Raw genomic sequence first — 26,019 nt, forward strand, 5'->3', positions numbered from 1 at the left:
TCTGTTTTAGATGTTTAAAGGGCATCTGTCAGCAGATTTGTACCTATGAAACTGGATGACCTGTTTTTTGTGCGCTTGTCTACTGAAGGCATCTGTGCTGAAGGCGTGTGCACTATGCGTCTTCACAAGTCGGAAGTGAAGCTGAAGATGTGTGCACGTGCCGTTCTGGACTCGAGTGCGCAGGCACAGCATCTCAGAGCTAGACCACAGGGTCTAGTGCTGTCAATCTAAAGGCAAGGAGCGTGAACTACAGCAGAGGGGCGTTATTATGGAGCACCAGGGGCGTCGCTGGAGCGGTGCTCGAACCACATAAGCCCGCCTCCTGGTGCTCAAATACTTTGTTCAACGTAGTTCAAGGTGACAGAGCCTCTTTAATATCAGAAACCAGTGGTTTGCAACCCCCTGCTGTTTGGCTCACTGTGGGAGTCCTGAGTTATGACCATATGCACTGACAATTCACATTGTTGCAGACCTGTCCTAAATTTACTACTTAACAGTGCCAATATGGATGATATATACTCTTGTTAATAAGATTTGTCAGCAAATGTTTTTTGTTTCTCCACATTCAAAATTTCTCTCCTTTGTTTTTGAATTACCTGTTGCTCCCGACCATCACTGAAAGCTGAATGTGGCTCACAACATACAAACGTTTGGGGATCTCCGCCTTAAAGGGAACCTATCACCACAAAATGCAGCAGAATCTGCAAGCAGCATGTTACAGAACAGGAGGAGCAGAGCAGATTGAGATATAGTTTTGTAGGAGAAGATTCAGTAAAACTTATTTCTCGTTCATTCCATTGGGGGACACAGACCATGGGGTATAGCTTAGAGATATTACTAGGAGGGACACTATGCAAAAAAAGAAGCTCCTCCTCCTCGGGCTATACCCCCAGGCACCTCCAGGAGAACTTCAGTCTTTGCTTAGTGTCCGTTCAAGGAGGTTGACGCTTATTCTTCTCCTGTTTGTTATTTTCTGTTTTCAGATGGGGACGCAGGTCAGCATTGCGCTTTCCTGGCCCCTGTGGAGTGTCTGCCACGGTCTTCTGAAGGTTCCTGGCTACCTCCCATTCCCCCACAGAAGAAAAGTGGATCCAGGCTCGACATGTAAGCTCTGGCATCCCACCAGCTGCTGGGACACCTGCTGCCTACCCTCCACCAGAGCACTGCCCTCCTTTGGAGTCAGATGTCTGAAGAGGTGAATCCCTGCTGGTCTGGACATCGAGGGAGCATGCTGAGCAGATAAGTATTGCCTGCTTCAATCTCCCTCCTCTCTCTCCCCTCCCCCCTCTCTTCATGTCGTCTGTCTGGCGCTCTGAGGCCGCCTGGGTGAGCTAGAAAAGGACCTGCTGAGGGCATTTTTTTACTATGGGAGGGGGCCTTCTGGGTAGGGCTGGTGATTCCTGCCTACGGATATGCCTTTCCTACCTGCCTACAGCGCAACGGCAACTTGATTTCGGCAGAGGACGCCTCTGCATATGGTGTATTCACTTAGACTGCGGCCGCTGCGCTCTCTGCTGTTCCCTGCCGGACCGCTCCTTCATATATTAACCCCCGCTGCGCCGTACCAGGCGAAAGGGTGTATTTTAAATCGCGCGCGCGCTTATTTCGCACCACTATGACGCGTTCTAGGGGGCGGAGCTTCGGCGTCCCGCTCTGTCTCTCCTTACGCCGGAGACTCTGCTGGATTGCGGCCATGCAGCTCCTCAGTTCTCGGTGACCGGAGACTTCTGCTGTTGCCTGGGTGGTAGGAATTGCAGCAACCTGGTAGGAAATCTTTTTTGGAATACCATCATGCCTAAACCTGGGGCCCCTAAGCCTTCCAAGGCTTCCTCTCAGGCTCCACTGGAGTCATGTAAGATATGCCTTAGGCCTTTTTCTGTCACTGGTTCCTGTGACTCATGCCCTGCTCCTGGACAGGATCAGCCTCCTTCTCTTGCTCAGCCCGGTCCTCCCTCTGCCCCTGCGGAACCAGCGGTACCCGCCTGGGCCTCCGCCATGTCTAATGCGGCAGCTGATCTGGCCTTAGTTGCCAAGGCAGCCATGTCCTTCATGGAGCGCATGGCGGCTACTACTCCAGTGGCATCCACCACTCCATCCCCTCTCAGTGACTCTCACAGAGGGCGTCTGACTTCTAAAAGGCAGCGTGAGCGGCAGCATTCCTCCTCGGATGACTCCGCTTCTCCCCCTCGCCTTGAGGCATGCCCGGTTGACTCTCCCCCTCGCAGGGAGCGCAAATCCGATGGGGAATTGTCCGGATCGGACGAAGTCACGGAACGGGAACCCCTTCCTAAGCTTTCCACCATGGTAACCGAGTTGGTGGCAGCTGTCCGTGACACTTTTAATATACAAGGGGATTCTCCTCCCTCCACTAGTCGGGAGTTCTCCCTTTTTCCACCCAAGAAACAGGAGTCCGCCGTGTTCCCTATTCATGAGGAATTCACTGCGGTCCTATCAAAAGCTTGGGATCGACCTAATCAAAAATTTTCGGCCACCAAGCGTATGGATACGCTTTATCCTTTTCCAGCTGACACAGTGGAAAAGTGGACTTCTTCCCCTAAGGTAGATCCTCCGGTGGCCAGGTTAGCCAAGAACACGGCCCTTCCCGTCCTAGACGGTTCCTCTCTGCAGGATGCGGTGGACAGACGTTTGGATTCACTTTCCAAGTCCATCTTCTCACTGGCGGGCGCTTCCCTGCGACCGGCCTTTGCGTCGGCTTGGGTCACCAGAGCCCTTACAACGTGGTTGCAGCGCCACCACCAGGATCTGTCAGAGCAGGACGCCTCTGCAGATACTCTGGATTTTATCATCCAGATGTCTCAAGCTTCTAAATATCTCTGTGAGGCTTCAATGGACATCGGCTCCCTCTTTGCCCGTATTTCGGCCCTCTCTGTCATTCAGCGCAGGGAGGTCTGGCTGAAGGTGTGGGATTCTGATGCCTCATCCAAGCGTTCCCTCTCTAACCTTCCCTTTGAAGGGTCCAGGCTCTTTGGGGCTCAACTAGATGAATTCATTTCTGCTGCAACTGGGGGCAAGAGCACTCATCTACCCCAGCCCAGGACCAAACGTCCCTTTCGGTCTCGGCCTTCAGGTTTCCGGGGCCAGTCCTTTCGTCGCTTCTCCACTGCCAGGACGCCGTCGTCCTCATCAGCAGGGGGATCCCAGGACTCCCGCAAGAAGCCTTTCTTCAAGCCCCAGCCCTCTTGGCGGCCTCGGGCGCAGTCAGCCCGTCCTCCTGCTCCCAAGCAACCCTCCGCATGAAGGGGTGCCCCCATCCCTCGTGGTGGGGGGCCGTCTGCTCTCCTTTCAACAGGTCTGGAGGGCTCACGTTCAGGACGCCTGGGCTCTGGAAGAGGTGACGTCCGGCTACAAGTTGGAGTTCGCGTCCAGCCCGCCGGAACGTTTTTTCCCTTCTCGCGTTCCGGGGGATCCAGCCAGGGCCTCGGACCTCTTTTTTGCGTTCTCCTCTCTTCTGGACCGTGGTGTCATTTCCCCCGTTCCCCCAGAAGAGCAAGGGACAGGTTTTTACTCAAACCTGTTCGTTGTTCCAAAGAAGGAGGGGTCAGTGCGTCCAATCTTGGATCTAAAACTTCTCAACAAGTTTCTACGGGTGCGGAAGTTTCGCATGGAGTCCCTTCGCTCCGTTATTGCTTCTCTGCTTCCAGGAGAATTTCTCGCGTCTGTGGACATTCAAGACGCCTACTTGCACGTCCCTATTGCAGAGTCCCACCATCGCTTTCTGCGCTTTGCCATAGGGGGGCGTCATTACCAGTTCGTCGCCCTACCTTTTGGGTTGGCGACCGCCCCTCGAGTTTTTACAAAGATTCTGGCGCCTCTCATGGCGCTTCTTCGCACCAGGGGCATCTCTTTGTTACCATACCTAGACGACATCTTGATAAAAGCTCCGTCTCTTCCACAGGCCGAGGACAGCGTCCGAATCACGGTTCAATCCCTGGAACGGTTCGGATGGCTGATCAATCTCCCCAAGTCCTCTCTGCACCCCTCCCAGAGACTCTCGTTCCTGGGGATGATCTTGGACACCTCGATTTCTCGGGTGTTTCTTCCAGATTCCAAGGCTTCCCAGATTCGTCTGGCAGTGGTGCTCCTTCTACGCTCTCCACGTCCCACCATTCGGGAGTGCATTCGTGTGCTGGGCCTTATGGTCTCCTCTTTCGAGGCGATTCCGTACGCCCAATTTCACACTCGTCCGCTACAACAGATGATCCTTGCCCTCTGGAACAAGAACCCTCGGGGTCTAGACACTCCTGTTCGTCTGTCCCGGCAAGTTCGAGCGTCTCTCCCTTGTCTCTTCCCTGAACCTATCGTCAGGAAAGTCCTTCCTTCAGTTCTCCTGGACGATAGTCACCACCGACGCCAGCCTCATCGGTTGGGGAGGTGTTCTCCGGAACCTCACAGTTCAGGGTGTCTGGTCGACGGAGGAATCCCGTCTCCCGATAAACGTTTTGGAATTAAGGGCGATTTTCCACTCCCTCTCCCATTGGACTCCTCTCCTTGCGACTCGCCCGGTGCGGGTTCAGTCGGACAATGCCACGGCTGTGGCTTATGTCAACCATCAGGGCGGGACTCGCAGTCGGGCAGTAATGCGGGAAGTAGCGAGGATCCTCTTATGGGCGGAGTCTCATGTTCCAGTATTGTCGGCAGTGTACATCCCGGGAGTCGACAATTGGACGGCGGATATTCTGAGTCGCACCAAGGTGGATCCGGGAGAGTGGTCTCTCCATCCGGAGGTGTTCGAGGACATCTGCCACCGATGGGGCCGTCCGGACGTAGATTTGATGGCTTCCCGGCTCAACCACAAGGTGCCGGTGTATCTAGCCCGCGCTCGAGACCCACGGGCGGGCGGGGTGGACGCGCTGGTATTTCCATGGCAGCGGTTCAGCCTCCTTTACGTCTTCCCTCCGATTCCTCTGTTGCCGAAGGTGCTGCGCAAGATCGAGGCGGAGGGGATACCAACAATTCTCGTCACTCCGGATTGGCCTCGTCGCGCCTGGTTCTCCAGCGTCGCTCGTATGTTGGCGGACGTTCCGTGGCCTCTGCCCGACAGAGAGGATCTCCTGTCTCAGGGGCCGCTCTTCCACCAGAATTCACGGCAGCTGCGTTTAACGGCGTGGCTGTTGAGACCGCCATCCTGGGGAAGAGAGGCTTCTCTGATGCGGTGGTGAGAACCATGATCAGGGCTCGGAAGCCGGCTTCTTCACGGATCTATTATCGCACCTGGAAGGCCTTCCTGGTTTTTTGTGAGAAATCGGGCTACCCGCCCCTACGTTTCTCTGTTCCAGTGGTGCTGTCCTTTCTCCAGTCCGGCCTCGACATGGGTCTGTCGCTCAGCTCTTTGAAGGGTCAGGTTTCTGCTTTGGCTATCTTTTTTCAGAGGTCCATTGCCTTTTTGGGACCTGTGAAAACCTTCCTGCAGGGGGTGGCGCATTCTGTTCCCCCGTATGTGCCTCCCTTGCCCCCCTGGGATCTCAACTTGGTTCTGCGCGCCCTTCAGGCGGCGCCTTTTGAACCTCTGAGGGAGGTCTCTCTGGTTTTACTCACCTGGAAGGTAGTTTTTCTGGTGGCCATAACCTCCATCAGGCGAGTTTCGGAGCTGGCCGCACTTTCCTGCCGGGAACCTTTTCTGGTCTTTCACCAGGATAAGGTGGTGCTCAGACCGGTGCCTTCTTTTTTGCCCAAGGTGGTTTCTCCCTTCCACCTTAACGAGGATCTTGTCCTGCCCTCTTTTTGTCCTTCTCCGGCGAACCCCAAGGAATGCGCTCTCCACTCCCTGGACGTCGTCAGGGCTCTGAAGGTGTACCTGGGGGCTACCGCTTCCTTCCGGCGTTCAGACTCTCTCTTTGTGATTCCTGAAGGGCCCCGTAAGGGCAGTGGGAGCTTCCTGGGCTAGACGCAATCGCGCATCCGTTTCCCAGTTGTGTAAGGCGGCCACTTGGTCGTCCTTACATACTTTCACAAAGTTTTATCAGTTACACTCTCTGGCCTCGGCTGATGCTGTTCTTGGGCGCAGGGTATTGCAGGCTGTGGTTCCGGTTTGACTGCTGGACGTTTATTCCTGGCGGTGTTGGATTTGTTCTTTTTTCCCACCCCATGGACTGCTTTGGGACGTCCCATGGTCTGTGTCCCCCAATGGAATGAACGAGAAAAGGAGATTTTTGTGAAACTCACCTGTAAAATCTTTTTCTCGTAATTTCCATTGGGGGACACAGCTCCCGCCCCTTTTTTGGTTTACGCCTTATGGTGTGCTGTGTGATGGTTTCCATAGTGTTTTATTTCCGTTCTCCTTCTCCTACTGCTTTTGCAACGACTGAAGTTCTCCTGGAGGTGCCTGGGGGTATAACCCGAGGAGGAGGAGCTTCTTTTTTTGCATAGTGTCCCTCCTAGTAATATCTCTAAGCTATACCCCATGGTCTGTGTCCCCCAATGGAAATTACGAGAAAAAGATTTTACAGGTGAGTTTCACAAAAATCTCCTTATTTCATTCATTTAAATCTCTGCTCATTTTGGGTTTAGGTATCCAGTGGTTGGTTCTGATCATTGATTGGCAGCCTTCTCTGTATTAGCTTGCCTACAGATATCAGTCAGTCACTGATAGTACAGCCGCCTGGACTCCTAAACATAGATGGAAACGTAATTTAAACTTTTTGTGCTTCTTGACACTTTTCTAAAGTGGCGAGGCCTAGAAGTAGGGATGTGGCCTCCTCTGGCCCACCAGATTTACTATAATTTACACCAGAAACTGGCATAAATTATAGATCAAGTGTACGCCAGACCACAGCTGCCGTAGATTAGAGTTTCTGGCGCACAGAGGGCCAGATATGCAGCTGATTTATTAAAGAGAGTATGTCACCTAATTTTCACCAATATAAGGCCTCATGCACACGACCGTATGTATTTTGCGGTTCGCAAAAAACAGATCCGCAAAAAATTCGGGTGACATCCGTGTGCATTCTGTATTTTGCAGAACGGAACAGCTGTCCCCTAATAGAACAGTCCTATCCTTGTCCGTAATGCGGACAATAATAGGACATGTTCAGTTTTTTTGCGGAACGGAAATACGGAAATTGAATGCACACGGAGTACCTTCCATTTTTTTTGCGGACCCATTGAAATGAATGGTTCAGTATACGGTCCGCAAAAAAAACGGAACGGACACGGAATTAAAATACGTTTGTCTGTATGAGGCCTAACTAAGAGCACTGCCCCACAGAAGATTGCAAACACTTTCCAAGCATACCTGTGTGTACTATGTCTGTATTCCAAGTCCAGGAAATGCACTTTTATTCTGCTGAAAAACAGCTCCCAAGTGCCCTGCTGAAAGTGAAAGTAAAAAACAGTATTCAATCCTGACTCGATTTCTAACAGCTATATCTTCTGATATACTGGATATACAGGGAGTGCAGAATTATTAGGCAAGTTGTATTTTTGAGGATTAATTTTATTATTGAACAACAACCATGTTCTCAATGAACCCAAAAAACTCATTAATATCAAAGCTGAATATTTTTGGAAGTAGTTTTTAGTTTGTTTTTAGTTTTAGCTATTTTAGGGGGATATCTGTGTGTGCAGGTGACTATTACTGTGCATAATTATTAGGCAACTTAACAAAAAACAAATATATACCCATTTCAATTATTTATTTTTACCAGTGAAACCAATATAACATCTCAACATTCACAAATATACATTTCTGACATTCAAAAACAAAACAAAAACAAATCAATGACCAATATAGCCACCTTTCTTTGCAAGGACACTCAAAAGCCTGCCATCCATGGATTCTGTCAGTGTTTTGATCTGTTCACCATCAACATTGCGTGCAGCAGCAACCACAGCCTCCCAGACACTGTTCAGAGAGGTGTACTGTTTTCCCTCCTTGTAAATCTCACATTTGATGATGGACCACAGGTTCTCAATGGGGTTCAGATCAGGTGAACAAGGAGGCCATGTCATTAGATTTTCTTCTTTTATACCCTTTCTTGCCAGCCACGCTGTGGAGTACTTGGACGCGTGTGATGGAGCATTGTCCTGCATGAAAATCATGTTTTTCTTGAAGGATGCAGACTTCTTCCTGTACCACTGCTTGAAGAAGGTGTTCCAGAAACTGGCAGTAGGACTGGGAGTTGAGCTTGACTCCATCCTCAACCCGAAAAGGCCCCACAAGCTCATCTTTAATGATACCAGCCCAAACCAGTACTCCACCTCCACCTTGCTGGCGTCTGAGTCGGACTGGAGCTCTCTGCCCTTTACCAATCCAGCCACGGGCCCATCCATCTGGCCCATCAAGACTCACTCTCATTTCATCAGTCCATAAAACCTTAGAAAAAGCAGTCTTGAGATATTTCTTGGCCCAGTCTTGACGTTTCAGCTTGTGTGTCTTGTTCAGTGGTGGTCGTCTTTCAGCCTTTCTTACCTTGGCCATGTCTCTGAGTATTGCACACCTTGTGCTTTTGGGCACTCCAGTGATGTTGCAGCTCTGAAATATGGCCAAACTGGTGGCAAGTGGCATCTTGGCAGCTGCACGCTTGACTTTTCTCAGTTCATGGGCAGTTATTTTGCGCCTTGGTTTTTCCACACGCTTCTTGCGACCCTGTTGACTATTTTGAATGAAACGCTTGATTGTTCGATGATCACGCTTCAGAAGCTTTGCAATTTTAAGAGTGCGGCATCCCTCTGCAAGATATCTTACTATTTTTGACTTTTCTGAGCCTGTCAAGTCCTTCTTTTGACCCATTTTGCCAAAGGAAAGGAAGTTGCCTAATAATTATGCACACCTGATATAGGGTGTTGATGTCATTAGACCACACCCCTTCTCATTACAGAGATGCACATCACCTAATATGCTTAATTAGTAGTAGGCTTTCGAGCCTATACAGCTTGGAGTAAGACAACATGCATAAAGAGGATGATGTGGTCAAAATACTCATTTGCCTAATAATTCTGCACGCAGTGTAATGCTGTGATTCTGGTATCGTTTGAAAGGTTGGAATGACAGCTTTCAAACAAGACCCATATTTCTAGCTGGTACCAATACCAAGATATGAGCAACTAAAGCAGCCCTCCCCTCTTCAGTCTGGTTTGCTTTGGGCACTTGGAGCAGCAAAGCTCACTTGAATAGAGCTTAGCCCCGCCCAGGCCAGTGATACTAGTCGTGACGTCACTGGGCCTGCGGTAAACAGCGAGAAGACCGTGGCACTACTGCCAGTGCCGCTGCCTTCTCAAACAGCTGATCGGCGGGGGTGTCGGACCCCCGCCGATCAGAAGCTGATAATCTATCCAGAGGATATTTGAGTCAATATATTTCACCTTTATTTATGAAAAACTCCCAAACTTACCAAAAATTTTGAAAAATTCACAATTTTCCAAATTTCTATTTCTCTGCTTCTAAAACAGAAAGTCATACTTAATAAAATATTTAGTACTTAACATTCCCCATATGTCTACTTTATGTTGGCATTATTTTGGAAATGTCATTTTATTTTTTTAGGACGTTAGAAGGCTTAGAAGTTTAGAAGCAATTCTTAAAATTTTTACGAAAATTTCCAAAACCCACTTTTTAAGGACCAGTTCAGGTCTAAAGTCACTTTGTGGGGCCTACATAGTAGATACCCCCATAAATGACCCCATTGTAGAAACTACACCCCTCAAGTTACTCAAAACTGATTTTACAAACTTTGTTAACCCTTTAGGCGTTCCACAAGAATTAAAGGAGAATGGAGATGAAATTTCAAAATTTCACTTTTTTGGCAGATTTTCCATTTTATAAAAAAAAATTTCTTTAACACATTGAGGGTTAACAGCCAAACAAAACTCAATATTTATTACCCTGATTCCGCGGTTTACAGAAACACCCCACATGTGGTCGTAAACTTTAAACTGCTGTACGGGCACACGGCAGGGTGCAAAAGGAAAGGAATACCGTACGGTTTTTGGAAGGCAGATTTTGCTGGATTTTTTTTCTGAACGCCATATGTTTTTTATTTTTCTGCCGATCATCTTGTGCAGGGGCTTGTTTTTTGCAGAAAGTGTTGAGGTTTTTATTGGTACCATTTTTGGGTACATAGGATTTTTTGATCATTCATTATTACACTTTATGGGGCAAGGTGACCCAAAAATTGGCTGTTTTGGAACAGTTTTCATTTATTTATTTTTACAGCGTTCATCTGAGGAGTTTGGTCATGTGATAGTTTTATAGAGTAGATCGTTACGGACGTGGCAATACCTAATATGTATACTTTTTCTTATTTATTTAAGTTTTACACAATAATAGCATTTCTGAAACCAAAAAAATGATGTTCTAGTGTCTCTATAGTCTGAGAGCCATAGCTTTTTTATTTTTTGGGCGATTGTCTTAAATAGGGTATCATTTTTTGCGGGATGAGATGACGGTTTGATTGGTACTATTTTGGGGGTCATAAGCCTTTTTGATTGCTTGCTGTTGCACTTTTTGTGATGTAAGGTGACAAAAATAGCTTTTTTAGCACTGTTTTTTTTATAGTGTTTATCGGACGGGGTCTATCATGTGATATATTTATAGAGACGGTCGTTACGGACGCGGTGACACCTAATATGTGTATTTTATTTTATTTTTTCATTTTTTTTTATAGGAAAAGGCAATTTCTTATTTTAATTTACATTTTTAGTTATTTTTTTATTTTTCATTTTTAGTATTTTCACTTTCTTTTTTTATCAAGTCCCTCTTGGATCATGAAACCAATGGCAACCATTGGGCGCTGCCATCACAGCGCTGCAGCCCTGATGGTTGAGAGAGGGAGCTTCCTCCCTCTATTAACCCCATGGATGCCGCAACCGCGGCATCTATGGGGTTACAGGAGAGTGTCAGCATAGAGCTGACACTCTCTGCTGATGGCGGCGGCTCAGGAATGAAGCCGCCGCCATCACACACAGCAGGGGACCGGGGGCAGCGCTGGAAAGGGGGGGGGGGATCGGGGGGGTACGGCTGCCAACATTGAGGGAGGCTGGGGCAAGAGGGGCGGGTGAGAATGAATGCATGGGGCAGGGAGGGGGCGGACCGCATCAGGGCAGCTGCCTCTAGGAGATGAGCGCAGGAACAGATGAGCTGCAGGCGGACACAAGGGGGGCTTGGAGGGGCACAGATGGGGGGCACAGCCACAGATCGGGGGGGGGTGTGTATTACGAGGACACTACCTGATTTCAGGCTGCAGCTGCCTCGAAGACGCAGGCTGGTGTGTGTACGCAGGCGCGATCTAACGGCACGGCGGGGCGCAGGCGCAGAAGATTGGGCATGAACGATGCCCGGAGGATTGAATTGCGCAGGCGCAGGATCGGGACTGGGGAGAGTTCTAGCCGCCGCCCAGCGAAGTGAATAATGATGAGCTGTGCGGGGCTTAAGAACGGCAGTTGGGAAGGCTGGCTGGGCGCATTTTCACATGAAACGCCGCCCCTTGGGCAGATTGCTGACAGGAGAAGCAGGTTATAAAACTTTATATTTCGCTCTTTATAAGGTGGACAGGGGGGATACTTATATGCTTTTAAAAGACTGTATAAGACCTGTAATGTGATATATCTAACTATATATGCTGTTTTGGCCTGTCAGTGTCCCTTTAATTGAAATAATGAATGGATGGTACCTGTTTAATGTCAGCTCTTTTTTGACTTTCAAGGGCAACAAGCGCACTTTTGGACAGCAAAAAGCCAATTGAGGAAATCCTTCAGAGAAATGTTTTAGTTCTGCCATTTAGTGGAATCTCTGACTTCAAGCATGAAGTTGTATATGTAAATTTGACAGATGAAGCCTCCATAGCTGCTCTTAAGCAAATAACCGGTAAGAAACTCCCCTTTTTTTGTACTCTTTTTGTTCTTGCATTAACAAGTGTATTTCAGCTCTATTCCCATTCAGCAAACTGGTCTTTACAGAGAAACACTAGCAGACAGGGAAGCCATAGCCACCACGCCGTAACCTAGCCCAGATTATAACAGTTTCTTTCATTTGCAGCCTTTAAAGGGTCACTGAGTTTTCAGAAAACTTTTGATATGTCATAGAGATGACACTGTAGTCATCAGAAGTTTTGATCGTGGGGGTCGGAGTTCTGTGAAACCCACCAATCACTAGAACAAGGAGAGACGCTGTTTCAGAATGTGCTCTGCAGGAGAAAGAAATGAGACAGGCCCATAGACATTCTTTTGAGTCTATCTCCCTTCCGCTCCTGCAGTAAGGAGAGGGAAAGCACTCCTCATTGTAGCAATTGGTGGGGGTCTCAGCACTCGGACCCCCACTGATGACAGAAATGACATATGTCACATGATATATGACAAAACTGACATCTCTATGGCATATCAAAAGTTTTCTGAAAACTCACTAACCTTTTAATAGTCTTCATTTTCAAAGGAATAATATGCAACCAGCTGCACTTCTGTGGGGACGTGGCTAGGTCCTCTCTAAAGGGGGGTTGTACCATCTCAGACTTTGATTGCATATCACTAAGATATGCCATCAAAGTCAGTTAGATGTAGATCCTACATCTGAGACCTGCACCTATCTCCAGACTCGGCCCCCGAAAGTGAAGGAGAATAAAGCATACATGCGCTGTGTGCTATCTATTTACAGTGCCTTGCAAAAGTATTCACCCCCTTGACTTTTTTCGTATTTTGTTTTATTATAGCCTTAAGTTCAATGTTTTGTTAATATACAAACTAAGAAGACAGGTTGGCATTAGCAGGAGGTGCTTCAAACCCACATGCAGTTGTGCATATATATAGGGGAGCAAATCCTGCACTTGTGGCCCGTTGCTAATGGCAATCCCCAGCAAAATGCATACAATGGAGGATGCCCGCGGCGAACCACAAGTACCACAATAGACATCCTACACAAGGTAACAAGTGCGGATGTAATAATTAATATAACAATATAACAAAACAATAACAAACACAGGTGCACTCTACAGTATCACTAAATCCTCAAACTGATTTTAAAATTGAGAGATTAGTCAACATGTCCTACGGTGTAGAACATGTCTAAGCCCGGACACCGCGACAAGGTTTCTCAAGTAGCCCGGGACCCTACACTCTCCTACCTGAGCCGTATGGGCGATACCAGGAGCCAGTGGGCAAATTACAGGAGCATAAGGCCGACTCACAAACAACTCACCAGTTACCTCCAGCATGTGGCCATGCTTGCAATGGGAGGAGGGAGGAGTCTGTGAGTCCCACTCAAGACTTGCTGATATGTCCCAGGCCTCACAGGTGCACCTAAATGTGACCTGTAGATGGAAAACAGGCACATTTAAATAGGAGTTTATACACCTCCAGGAATCTATATATACAAACTAAGAAGACAGGTTGGCATTAGCAGGAGGTGCTTCAAACCCACATGCAGTTGTGCATATATATAGGGGAGCAAATCCTGCACTTGTGGCCCGTTGCTAATGGCAATCCCCAGCAAAATGCATACAATGGAGGATGCCCGCGGCGAACCACAAATACCACAATAGACATCCTACACAAGGTAACAAGTGCGGATGTAATAATTAATATAACAATATAACAAAACAATAACAAACACAGGTGCACTCTGCAGTATCACTAAATCCTCAAACTGATTTTAAAATTGAGAGATTAGTCAACATGTCCTACGGTGTAGAACATGTCTAAGCCCGGACACCGCGACAAGGTTTCTCAAGTAGCCCGGGACCCTACACTCTCCTACCTGAGCCGTATGGGCGATACCAGGAGCCAGTGGGCAAATTACAGGAGCATAAGGCCGACTCACAAACAACTCACCAGTTACCTCCAGCATGTGGCCATGCTTGCAATGGGAGGAGGGAGGAGTCTGTGAGTCCCACTCAAGACTTGCTGATATGTCCCAGGCCTCACAGGTGCACCTAAATGTGACCTGTAGATGGAAAACAGGCACATTTAAATAGGAGTTTATACACCTCCAGGAATCTATATATACAAACTAAGAAGACAGGTTGGCATTAGCAGGAGGTGCTTCAAACCCACATGCAGTTGTGCATATATATAGGGGAGCAAATCCTGCACTTGTGGCCCGTTGCTAATGGCAATCCCCAGCAAAATGCATACAATGGAGGATGCCCGCGGCGAACCACAAGTACCACAATAGACATCCTACACAAGGTAACAAGTGCGGATGTAATAATTAATATAACAATATAACAAAACAATAACAAACACAGGTGCACTCTGCAGTATCACTAAATCCTCAAACTGATTTTAAAATTGAGAGATTAGTCAACATGTCCTACGGTGTAGAACATGTCTAAGCCCGGACACCGCGACAAGGTTTCTCAAGTAGCCCGGGACCCTACACTCTCCTACCTTGTGTAGGATGTCTATTGTGGTACTTGTGGTTCGCCGCGGGCATCCTCCATTGTATGCATTTTGCTGGGGATTGCCATTAGCAACGGGCCACAAGTGCAGGATTTGCTCCCATATATATATGCACAACTGCATGTGGGTTTGAAGCACCTCCTGCTAATGCCAACCTGTCTTCTTAGTTTGTATATATAGATTCCTGGAGGTGTATAAACTCCTATTTAAATGTGCCTGTTTTCCATCTACAGGTCACATTTAGGTGCACCTGTGAGGCCTGGGACATATCAGCAAGTCTTGAGTGGGACTCACAGACTCCTCCCTCCTCCCATTGCAAGCATGGCCACATGCTGGAGGTAACTGGTGAGTTGTTTATGAGTCGGCCTTATGCTCCTGTAATTTGCCCACTGGCTCCTGGTATCGCCCATACGGCTCAGGTAGGAGAGTGTAGGGTCCCGGGCTACTTGAGAAACCTTGTCGCGGTGTCCGGGCTTAGACATGTTCTACACCGTAGGACATGTTGACTAATCTCTCAATTTTAAAATCAGTTTGAGGATTTAGTGATACTGCAGAGTGCACCTGTGTTTGTTATTGTTTTGTTACAATGTTTTGTTAATCTGAATTTTATGTGATGGATCAGAACACAATAGTCTAAGTTGGTGAAGTGAAATGAGAAAAATATATAAATAGAACTATTGTTTAGAAATAGAAAACAGAAAATTGGAATGTGTGTATATATTCACCCCCTATGTTAGAAAGCCCATAAAAAGCTCTGGTGCAATCAATTACCTTCAGAAGTCGCATAATTAGTGGAATGATGTCCACCTGTGTGCAATCTAAGTGTCACATGATCTGTCATTACATATACACACCTTTTTTTTAAATGCCCCAGAGGCTGCAACACCTAAGCAAGAGGCCTCACTAACCAAACACTGCCATGAAGACCAAGGAACTCTCCAAACAAGTAAGGGACAATGTTGTTGAGAAGTATAAGTCAGGGTTAGGTTATAAAAAAATATCCAAATCTTTGATGATCCCCAGGAGCACCATCAAATCTATCATAACCAAATGGATAGAACACGGCACAACAGCAAACCTGCCAAGAGACGGACGCCCACCAAAACTCACGGACCGGGCAAGGAGGGCATTAATCAGAGAGGCAGCACAGAGACCTAAGGTAACCCTGGAGGAGCTGCAGAGTTCCACAGCAGAGACTGGAGTATCTGTACATAGGACGACAATAAGCCGTACGCTCCATAGAGTTAGGCTTTATGGCAGAGTGGCCAGAAGAAAGCCATTACTTTCAGCTAAAAACAAAAAGGCATGTTGTGAGTTTGTGAAAAGGCATGTGGGAGACTCCCAAAATGTATGGGGGAAGGTGCTCTGGTCTGATGAGAATAAAATTGAACTTTTCAGCCAGCAAAGAAAACGCTATGTCTGGTGCAAACCCAACACATCACATCACCCAAAGAACACCATCCCCACAGTGAGACATGGTGGTGGAGGCATCATGCTGTGGGGATGTTTTTCAGAAGTTGGGGCTGGGAAACTGGTCAGAGTTGAGGGAAAGATGGATGGTGCTAAATACAGGGATATTCTTGAGCAAAACCTGTACCACTCTGTGCGTGATCTGAGGCTAGGACGGAGGTTCACCTTCCAGCAGGACAAAGACCCCAAACACACTGCTGAAGCAACACTTGAGTGGTTTAAGGGGAAACATGTAAATGTGTGGGAATGGCCTAGTCAAAGCCCAGATCTCAATCCTATAGAAATTCTGTGGTCAGACTTAAAGATTGCTGTTCACAAGCGCAAACCATCCAACCTGAAGGAGCTGGAGCAGTTTTGCAAGGAAGAATGGGCAAAAATCCCAGTGGTAAGATGTGGCAAGCTCATAGAGACTTATCCAAAGCGACTTGGAGCTGTGACTGCCACAAAAGGTGGCTCTACAAAGTATTGACTGTAGGGGGGTGAATAGTTATGCACATTGACTTTGTCTGTTATTTTGTCCTATTTGTTGTCTGCTTCACAATAAAAAAAAAAAAAAAAAAACATCTTCAAAGTTGTGGGCATGTTCTGTAAATTAAATGATGCAAATCCTCAAACAATCCATGTTAATTCCAGGTTGTGAGGAACCAAAATACGAAAAAAGTAGAGGGGGTGAATACTTTTGCAAGGCACTGTATTTCTATGTAAGTTCTAAAAATAGCAGAGCACACGTGATTGACTATTTTCGGAAGTCCCATACAAATGAATGTAGAGCACACTACTCAGGCGCCTCCTCCGATCCATTCAATTTCTTTTTATGAATATGGGTTCCTCCGTTGTGGAGTTATGCCCCCCCAAGAATTGCAGCACCACATATGAAAATCTGGAGCGAGTAGCCTCAGAGGTATAGCCAGTCACTCCTCTTGTTTGCTAGGGGAGGTTTCACTCCACTGTGACGGTCTCTGTCACAGAGAATCCAATTTCAATGTGATCTCCAGAACTAGCAGTTCTCTCAAGACCACGCTGCATCATAGCTGCTCCTCTGCGGCCGCTAGGCTCTCTTCTGAGGCAGCTGGGCTCTTCTCGCTTGGATTTTACTCCCATCTGATTGAGATGCTGTCCGATCAGAACTATGATGCAGTGAGATCACGCTGTAATTGGACAGAGATTGTCACGTGGGGGAGAAACCTCTGCTAGCACAAAGGAGTGACTGGCTCATTGGCTGGTCGCTCTGGATTTACATACAGTGTATGGTGCCGGAATTCTTAGGGGACATAACTCCACAACAGGGGGAACCATATTCATAAAATGAAGTATGTCATGCTCAGGGGAGCATGACCAGCAGGAGTCTATATGTATATCACATTTTTTGGTGACAGGTCCTCTTTATATCAGGAGACTGTGAAGGCCAGGACATGTTATGCAGCACTCTCATTCTCTGAATGTGTGCTTGGATCATTTTTTTATTTTTTTTTATTTTTTTTTAAGTCATACTTAAAAATCATAAAATCCATTCTTCATATTTGTCTTAATGACTAATTTCAAGTAATTAAGCATTAAAGAGGATCTGTCACCACAAAAGGAAATGCAACCTGAAAGCACCCTGTTGTAGAGCAGGAAGAGCTAAGCAGATTGATGTATATCATTGTAGGAAAAGATTCAGTAAAACCTGTAATTTATACATTTATATCTTTGCTTTTTTCACCTCCTGTGAACAGCTATCTGTACAGGAGGAAGTTGTCATCAGTGATTGATGGCACTGTGGGTATAAGTGAGCATACAGAGTTGTCACTGATTACACCTTCCTCCTGTACCGATAGGTATTTACAGGGCAAAATAACAAAGATATAACTGTATAAATTACAGGTTTTACGGAATCTTTTCCTAGAAAAATATACCGTATTTTTCGCCCCCAATTAGACGCACCTGCCCATAAGACGCACGTAGGTTTTAGAGAAGGAAAAAAAAAAAAATATGTCATCAGACCCCCAGTGTTCATAAGACCCCTAATCAGACCACAAATCCCAGCCCCAATGTAAATAGGAACCCCCCCATTCAGATCCCCAATGTGCATATGACCCCAAGCAGACCTCAGATCAGACCCCCAGGGTCAGAGCAAACAATTAACTTACTTTTCCGGCTCTGGACGCCGCTGCTCCTCACATCCACACTCTTCTAGTTCAGCCTGCAGCGGCGTGCTGTGACCCGACGCGCCCAGTGTGAGGTCACGGCTGCCAACGTCTTCATGCTGTATCAGCACAGCGAGCAGCCGAGGACCAGAAAACGTTAAGTACAGAGCCCAGGGAGAGCTGCATTCACCGCTTACCGGTCCTGCATTCCCAGCAGGCGTACTTGTTTCTGAATGATTTATTATAATCCATATAACAGGAAGTGTTTCGGCCCGTCCAGCCTTCCTCAACTGCACAACTCCTGTACTAATGAGCACCTCCTTAATGGAAAGCTTATTATTTTATTCTCCATATGATGCACTGACATTTCCCACCCACTCTGGGGGAAAAAGTGGGTCTTATAGGGCAAAAAATATGGTGTATCAATCCTCCTTCTGCTCTACAACATGGTGCTTTCAGTCTATGGGAGTTTTGGAAAAAGCCAAGCCAACATTTAGAAGAAAGTGACAGTTCCTTTTGGGGATGGAGGATTCCTTTTGGTATTTTGCCTTCCTCTGAATCAGTGCAGCAACATATTCTGTGAGCTGAAATTGATGTCTCTTTTTATCAGCCTACCTGCAATCATTGTATTGTTTAGTGTTATAAACCACCTATCTTGCTGTTAGATTTTTTTTTACACCTTTACCATTGCATGCTACTCATTTGGGGCTAAAATTAATTTTTTTATTGTTTTTTATTAAACATTTTCAACAGTTTTCCCTCTACTGCTTTCACTTTTAGAGAATTTGCAGACTGTTGCTTTCTCCTTCATAGTGAATCTGTCAGAGAGCTCTGATGGCTTGATCTGTAGCCTTTACCTCGGAACTGTTGACACCAGAGCCGCTGTGGAGTAGAAAGCAACAGTTTGCAGTTTTAATGAAAATGAAAGCTGTGGAGGAAAAACTGTTGAAAATGTTTAAAAATATGTCAATAGCTTTTAATTATAGTTTGATTTACTGTATACCTAAATAAGTGTACAAAAAAAAAAGAAGGTATTTCTATTTCAAAAGATTTATTTTTCTATCTTAACAGAAGCCACCGGGAAGATATTTATGGAAAAAGGCATTTCTGTAACTGGATGTAAAGATTTTGTACCACATTTGACCTTCATGAAGTTATCAAGAGCACCAAAGCTACGCAAGCAGGTAAGTTCTTATTACTTGTTCCAGAACCGGCCTATATAATAGGAGACATAAGGATTTCTGAGAAAATAGAAAAAAAATGATTATTTTTGTTGCTGTTTCTGCAAGTAAAGCCGGCCGGGTACATAAATAAATGATGCCATATTAGAAAAATGGACTCAATTTCAGTGCTCCTATTTCTCTGGCTCTCTTATGATATAACCTGACGGAAATAGATAAATGTCTACCATAGACTGATGAGTGATGCATATCGCTTGGATATTCTGGAATAAAGGCTTTTCATTTTGACTGTGTATAGCCCAGTTGTAACAAAGCTTATAGAAATTCTCATGTTTGGGCTGCATGGTTAGCACTGGTGGCTTGCAGCACTGGGTCCTAGGTTCAAATCCAATCAGGGACAACATCTGCACAGAGTTTGTATGTTCTCCTCCTGTTTATGTGACTTTCCTCCAGGTACTGCGGTTTACTCTCGCACTCTAAAAGCATACTGGTAGGGAATTTAGATTGTGAGCCCCATTGGGGACAGCGAGTAATGATAATGTATGTAAAGCGCTGCTGATGAATATGTCAGCGCTATATGAGTAAACTAAATACATATTTACAATGTACATGTACAATGTGCATCACATTTCATCCATGCTGCCGACAAAATGCTCCACCACAGAATACCTGTGCCTTTGCCATCTCTGCCACTATTATTCCCCCTTTGCTTCCTTGCCTTTCCAACCTTGCAACTCCCTCTTTACAGTGCACCCTTCTATATACAGCGCACCCCTCCATATACAGTGCACCCGACAGAAAAATAAAAACGTTATTGCCAGAAAAATAGAAAAATAAAGTAATAAGAGATCATAATTAATAATTGTCCATGAAGTTGAATTATCATGATCATTTTTTTTGCCGTAATCGCCCAGCTCAGTTTGCAATCATATATACCTGCTGAATTACTGCTTCAAACGCATGATATGCTTTTTAGGGAATTAAAAAGATTGATGCACATCTGTATAAGGATTTCCAAGATCATTGCTTTGGAGAGGAGACACTTACGAGATTGGATCTTTGCTCTATGTTAAAGAAGAAACAGCCAAGTGGTTATTATCACACAGAAGCATCCATATTGTTTGGTAAGTAAATGTGTTCACTAAGTTTCACTTCCAGTCATGTGAAATTATAATTTCTTATGAAAGATTGGCAGCATGTTTATTGGTATTCTGCTTTGCAATGTTTCCAGGCTTGCAATTTGTTACTATGGAATTTTTTAAACCAATACAAAAATTACTACTTAAGAACTGTTTATCTTCAGTGCTGTTTATTGCAGTTTTATCATTGTACAATTTAATTTGTTTATTGTACTTTATCTTTGAAGTTGTGTTTTATGTTGTAATTGATTCAATAAGTTATATTCAGTTTCTGCTGATGTTTCTACCTATTTAAATTCAATGTAGTGCAAGTGCAAAAAATAAAACGTAACACAATTTATATATCATAATTGGGTGGTGTCTTGAAATGAAGTGGAAGAAACGGTAAGGTATTCTTTAAAAAGCATACTTCAATATCTGTTAACCACTTCACATCCGGGCCATTTACCTGTCACGGTCCCTCCTGTGAGAGAGGTAAGGAGATCGGTTAGACTTGCTTCACGTGAGGCTATCTGTCACAACCAGGCAGCTGAGAAGCTCTGACAGGAGCCGTCCAGAACCTCCTCCTTGAGTTTCTTTGTTTTGATTTCAGTTCCTCATCTCGTTAGCCTATCTCAGCTGTCATGCAGTTGGACTGATTGCTTCCCTTTAAGTTCCTCCCCATGATGCATTAGGTTGCGGCTTATACTACTTCCTGGAGTGTGTGTGCATGCCTTTCCTAGTTCCCAGTCGTCTGCAAGATAAGTACTGTTTATGTATTTGTGATTTTCTGTTTGCTGGATCCAGGTGACCCTGGCTCCCTCCGTGTCTGTGTAGGGGGCCGGTGGTCTTGTCCCCTCACTATTGTAGGGTCTTCAGCTGTAAGATAGTCGAGGTACGTGGATATGCGCCCATCCACCTTTGGGGTGTTCGCATAGGCTGAGCAGTCAGGGAGAGTGGCAGGTCTCATGCAGGGGTCTCCCTTTTGTTCCTTAGTTGTGGATCCAGTGACTCATAGATTATATTGTATTGTCTTGTTTCCCTGTACACCATCCGTGACATTATAAGCCGCCAAAACCGTCTCAAGCATGGATCCGGTTTACCTTTTGGCTGAACGCTTCCAGGGTCTTTCATTGGAGGTAGCTGATCTCCGTAAGACTTTTTCTCAGTTTCAAGTGACCGGTTCAGCTTGCGTTCATGGAGTTTGTTCTGAGCCTAAGATCTTGCTCCCGGATACGTTCTCCGGGGGTAGTGAGTATTTTGTGCGTTTTAGAGAGGCTTGCAAACTCCATTTTCGCCTTCTTCCCCATTCCTCTGGTGATGAGGAACGGAGGGTGGGGATCATTATATCGCTGCTCAGGGGTAACGCTCAGTCCTTGGCCTTTTCGCTGCCGGAGGGGGCACGGCCCCTCCGTTCAGTGGATGAATTCTTTTTAGCCCTGGGTCAGATATATGATGATCCGGATCGTATTGCTCTGGCTGAGTCTAGACTACGTCTGTTATGCCAGGGTAAACAATCCGCAGAGATATACTGCTCAGAATTTCGGAGATGGGCAGCTGATACTGGTTGGAATGATGCTGCACTCCGAAGTCAATTTTGCCATGGTCTTTCAGAAGGATTGAAAGATGCATTTGCCTTTCATGAGAGACCTACCTCCTTGGATTCTGCTATGTCTCAGGCCGTTCGTATTGACAGGCGTCTTAGAGAGAGAGGAGAGATCTCTCCTTCCTGTCATGCTCAGTCCCGGGACAGTGCAGCGGTCCCATTCTGTGCGCAGGGGTCTCAGTCGCTGTCAGCCCCTTCTGAGCAGGAGCCCATGCAGCTGGGGTTGATTGCCTCAGACAATAGAAGATTCAGCCCGCATGGGAGGGTTTGTTTTTGTTGTGGAGGTATAAATCATTTGGCAAATGTGTGTCCCTCTAGGAGATTCAGGCAGTTTTCTGAGAGTAATAAAGAAACAAAAAGGAAAAAATCTTTTAAAAATGTTCCGTCTGTTACTATTGGCAGGGTTGAGGCGGAAATTGAAGGTTTTCCGTTTGCTTGTAGTTCCCGTTTTGTCCTGCCTGCTAGGGTGGCGCTAGAGAGCAAGAGCATTTTTTGTGAGATTTTTGTGTATAGTGGAGCAGCTGTCAATCTCATTGATCATCAATTTGCAATAACTCATGGTTTCCAGGTATGCACTTTGGGAAAGGATATTCCTGTTTTTGCTATTGATTCCACTCCACTTTCTCAGAAATCATTAAAGGGCATAGTTCACAATATCCGTTTAATTGTGAGTGATGCTCATGTTGAGGATGTGTCATGTTTTGTCCTTAGCGGTTTGCCTACTCCTCTAGTGTTGGGGCTACCCTGGCTCACTAAACATAACCCCACCATTGATTGGCAAGCGAGGCAAATAAATGGTTGGAGTGACTTTTGCAGAGAGAATTGCCTCATGACATCTGTTTCTGAGGTTTCTACTAAGACTGTTCCATCTTTCCTCTGTGAATTTTCAGATGTCTTCTCTTAGAGTGGAGTTCAGGATTTGCCTCCTCACAGGGAGTACGACTGCCCTATTAATCTCATCCCAGGCGCCAAGCTGCCTAAATCTCGTTTATACAATCTTTCCCAACCTGAGAGGGTCGCTATGCGTGCTTATATCTCTGAGAGTCTGAGAAAAGGACACATACGACCCTCGAAGTCACCTGTTGCCGCTGGTTTTTTCTTTGTTAAGAAAAAAGATGGTTCTTTAAGACCTTGTCTGGATTTCAGGGAGCTGAACAGTATCACTATTCGTGACCCTTATCCGCTTCCTCTGATTCCGGACCTGTTTAACCAGGTTGTTGGGGCTAAAGTCTTTTCCAAATTAGACCTAAGAGGGGCATACAACCTGGTCAGGGTCAGAGAAGGAGACGAATGGAAGACGGCTTTCAATACCCCTGAGGGCCATTTTGAGAATTTGGTTATGCCTTTTGGTTTGATGAATGCCCCAGCCGTTTTTCAGCATTTCGTGAACAGCATTTTTTATCATTTAATGGGAAAATTTGTATTAGTGTATTTGGATGACATTTTGATTTTTTCTCCTGATTTCAAGACTCATAAGGAACACTTACGTCAGGTCTTTCTCATCCTGCGGGAGAATAAATTATACGCGAAACTGGAAAAATATGTGTTTGCGGTTCCAGAAATTCAATTTCTGGGGTTTCTTCTCTCCGCTTCTGGTTTTCGCATGGACCCCGAGAAGGTCCGCGCTGTGCTTGAGTGGGAGCTTCCTGAGAATCAGAAGGCGCTGATGCGTTTTTTGGGCTTTGCCAATTATTACAGGAAATTTATTTTGAATTATTCCTCTGTTGTTAAACCACTCACTGATATGACCAGAAAGGGGGTAGATTTTTCTTCCTGGTCGGTAGAGGCGCGTAAGGCCTTTTCTAATATCAAGGAGAGTTTCGCTTCCGCTCCCATCCTGGTACAACCTGATATTTCTTTACCCTTCATAGTTGAGGTTGATGCTTCTGAGGTGGGTGTGGGTGCGGTCTTGTCTCAGGGTTCCTCTCCTGCCAAATGGCGACCGTGTGCCTTTTTCTCGAAGAAACTCTCCTCCGCAGAGAGAAATTACGATGTGGGAGATAGGGAGTTGTTGGCCATCAAGTTAGCTTTTGAGGAATGGCGCCATTGGCTAGAGGGAGCCAGACACCCTATTTCCGTGTTTACTGACCATAAGAATCTGGCCTACTTGGAGTCAGCCAAGCGTCTAAACCCGAGACAGGCCAGATGGTCTTTGTTCTTTTCAAGGTTTAATTTTGTTGTCACGTTCCGCCCTGGGGTTAAGAATGTGAAGGCAGATGCCCTGTCACGTTGTTTTCCGGGAGGTGGGAATTTTGAAGACCCGGGTCCCATTTTGGCTGAAGGTGTGGTGGTCTCTGCTCTTTTTCCTGAATTGGAGGCAGAGGTGCAGGCAGCCCAGTCGGTAGCTCCTGATCTTTGTCCTCCTGGGAGGTTGTTTGTGCCTCTCACTTTAAGACACAAGATTTTTAAGGAACACCACGATACGGTCCTTGCTGGGCACCCGGGGGCAAGAGCCACAATGGATCTCATCGCTCGGAGATTCTGGTGGCCTGCGCTTCGTAAGTCGGTTGAGGGTTTTGTGGCAGCCTGCGAGACTTGCGCTCGTGCCAAAGTCCCTCATTCACGGCCATCAGGTCCTCTCCTTCCCTTACCCATTCCTTCCCGTCCTTGGACATATCTGTCCATGGACTTCATAACGGACCTGCCTCGTTCCTCGGGGAAGACTGTGATTCTGGTGGTGGTGGACCGTTTTAGCAAAATGGTGCATTTCATCCCTTTTCCTGGTTTGCCCAAAGCTAAGACGCTGGCGCACGCATTTATTGACCACATTGTCAAATTGCATGGTATCCCTTCAGACATAGTCTCTGATAGGGGCACGCAGTTTGTTTCCAGATTCTGGAAGGCTTTCTGTTCTCGCTTGGGGGTTCGGTTGTCATTCTCTTCTGCTTTCCACCCGCAGTCGAATGGCCAGACGGAGCGCGTCAATCAGAATCTGGAGACATATCTGCGCTGTTTTGTGGCGGAGAATCAGGAGGATTGGTGTTCGTTTTTGTCCCTTGCTGAGTTTGCTTTAAATAACCGTCGTCAGGAGTCCTCTGATAAGTCACCATTTTTTGGTGCATATGGGTTTCATCCGCAGTTTGGGATTTTCTCGGGAGAGGGGTCTTCTGGTTTACCTGATGAGGACAGATTCTCCTCGTCTTTGTCATCTATTTGGCAAAAGATTCAGGATAATCTAAAGAGCATGAGTGAGAGATATAAGCGTGTGGCGGATAAGAGACGTGTGCCTGGTCCGGACCTGAATGTTGGTGATCTGGTGTGGTTGTCTACCAAGAATATCAAATTGAAGGTTCCCTCCTGGAAGTTGGGTCCTAGGTTTATTGGGCCTTACAAGATCCTGTCTGTCATCAATCCTGTTGCCTACCGTCTTGATCTTCCTCAGACTTGGAAGATCCATGATGTTTTTCATAAGTCCTTATTGAAACCTTATGTTCAACCTATTGTACCCTCGCCTTTGCCTCCTCCGATTATGGTTGATGGAAATCTTGAATTTCAGATCTCTAGGATTGTGGATTCTCGTCTTGTCCGCGGTTCCCTCCATTACCTCGTTCATTGGGAGGGTTATGGTCCTGAGGAGAGGATGTGGGTCCCAGTGATGGACATTAAGGCCACTCGTCTCATCAGGGCTTTCCATAGGTCCCATCCTGAGAAGGTGGGCTCTGAGTGTCCGGAGTCCACTCGTAGAGGGAGGGGTACTGTCACAACCAGACAGCTGAGAAGCTCTGACAGGAGCCGTCCAGAACCTCCTCCTTGAGTTTCTTTGTTTTGATTTCAGTTCCTCATCTCGTTAGCCTATCTCAGCTGTCATGCAGTTGGACTGATTGCTTCCCTTTAAGTTCCTCCCCATGATGCATTAGGTTGTGGCTTATACTACTTCCTGGAGTGTGTGTGCATGCCTTTCCTAGTTCCCAGTCGTCTGCAAGATAAGTACTGTTTATGTATTTGTGATTTTCTGTTTGCTGGATCCAGGTGACCCTGGCTCCCTCCATGTCTGTGTAGGGGGCCGGTGGTCTTGTCCCCTCACTATTGTAGGGTCTTCAGCTGTAAGATAGTCGAGGTACGTGGATATGCGCCCATCCACCTTTGGGGTGTTCGCATAGGCTGAGCAGTCAGGGAGAGTGGCAGGTCTCATGCAGGGGTCTCCCTTTTGTTCCTTAGTTGTGGATCCAGTG

General features: G+C 46.4%; 1 protein-coding gene across 5 annotated transcripts in view; it reads left to right on the forward strand.

The window, feature by feature from the left end:
• The window catches only part of AKAP7 (A-kinase anchoring protein 7), a 209,494-nt gene that overhangs the window by 22,186 nt on the left and 161,289 nt on the right, over nucleotides 1-26,019 (forward strand). For all 5 annotated transcript variants that reach the window (XR_005778407.1, XM_040429141.1, XM_040429143.1 and 2 more), the window contains exons 5-7: nucleotides 11,661-11,821; nucleotides 19,014-19,126; nucleotides 20,100-20,247. Coding sequence is in view for 4 of the 5 variants with exons in the window: in XM_040429141.1 (XP_040285075.1) it covers nucleotides 11,661-11,821; nucleotides 19,014-19,126; nucleotides 20,100-20,247 (422 nt within the window). In the remaining variant the exon portion in view is untranslated. The remainder of the gene's footprint in view (nucleotides 1-11,660; nucleotides 11,822-19,013; nucleotides 19,127-20,099; nucleotides 20,248-26,019) is intronic.

The sequence above is a fragment of the Bufo bufo genome, chromosome 4, assembly GCF_905171765.1.
Source record: "Bufo bufo chromosome 4, aBufBuf1.1, whole genome shotgun sequence".
NCBI lineage: Eukaryota > Metazoa > Chordata > Amphibia > Anura > Bufonidae > Bufo > Bufo bufo.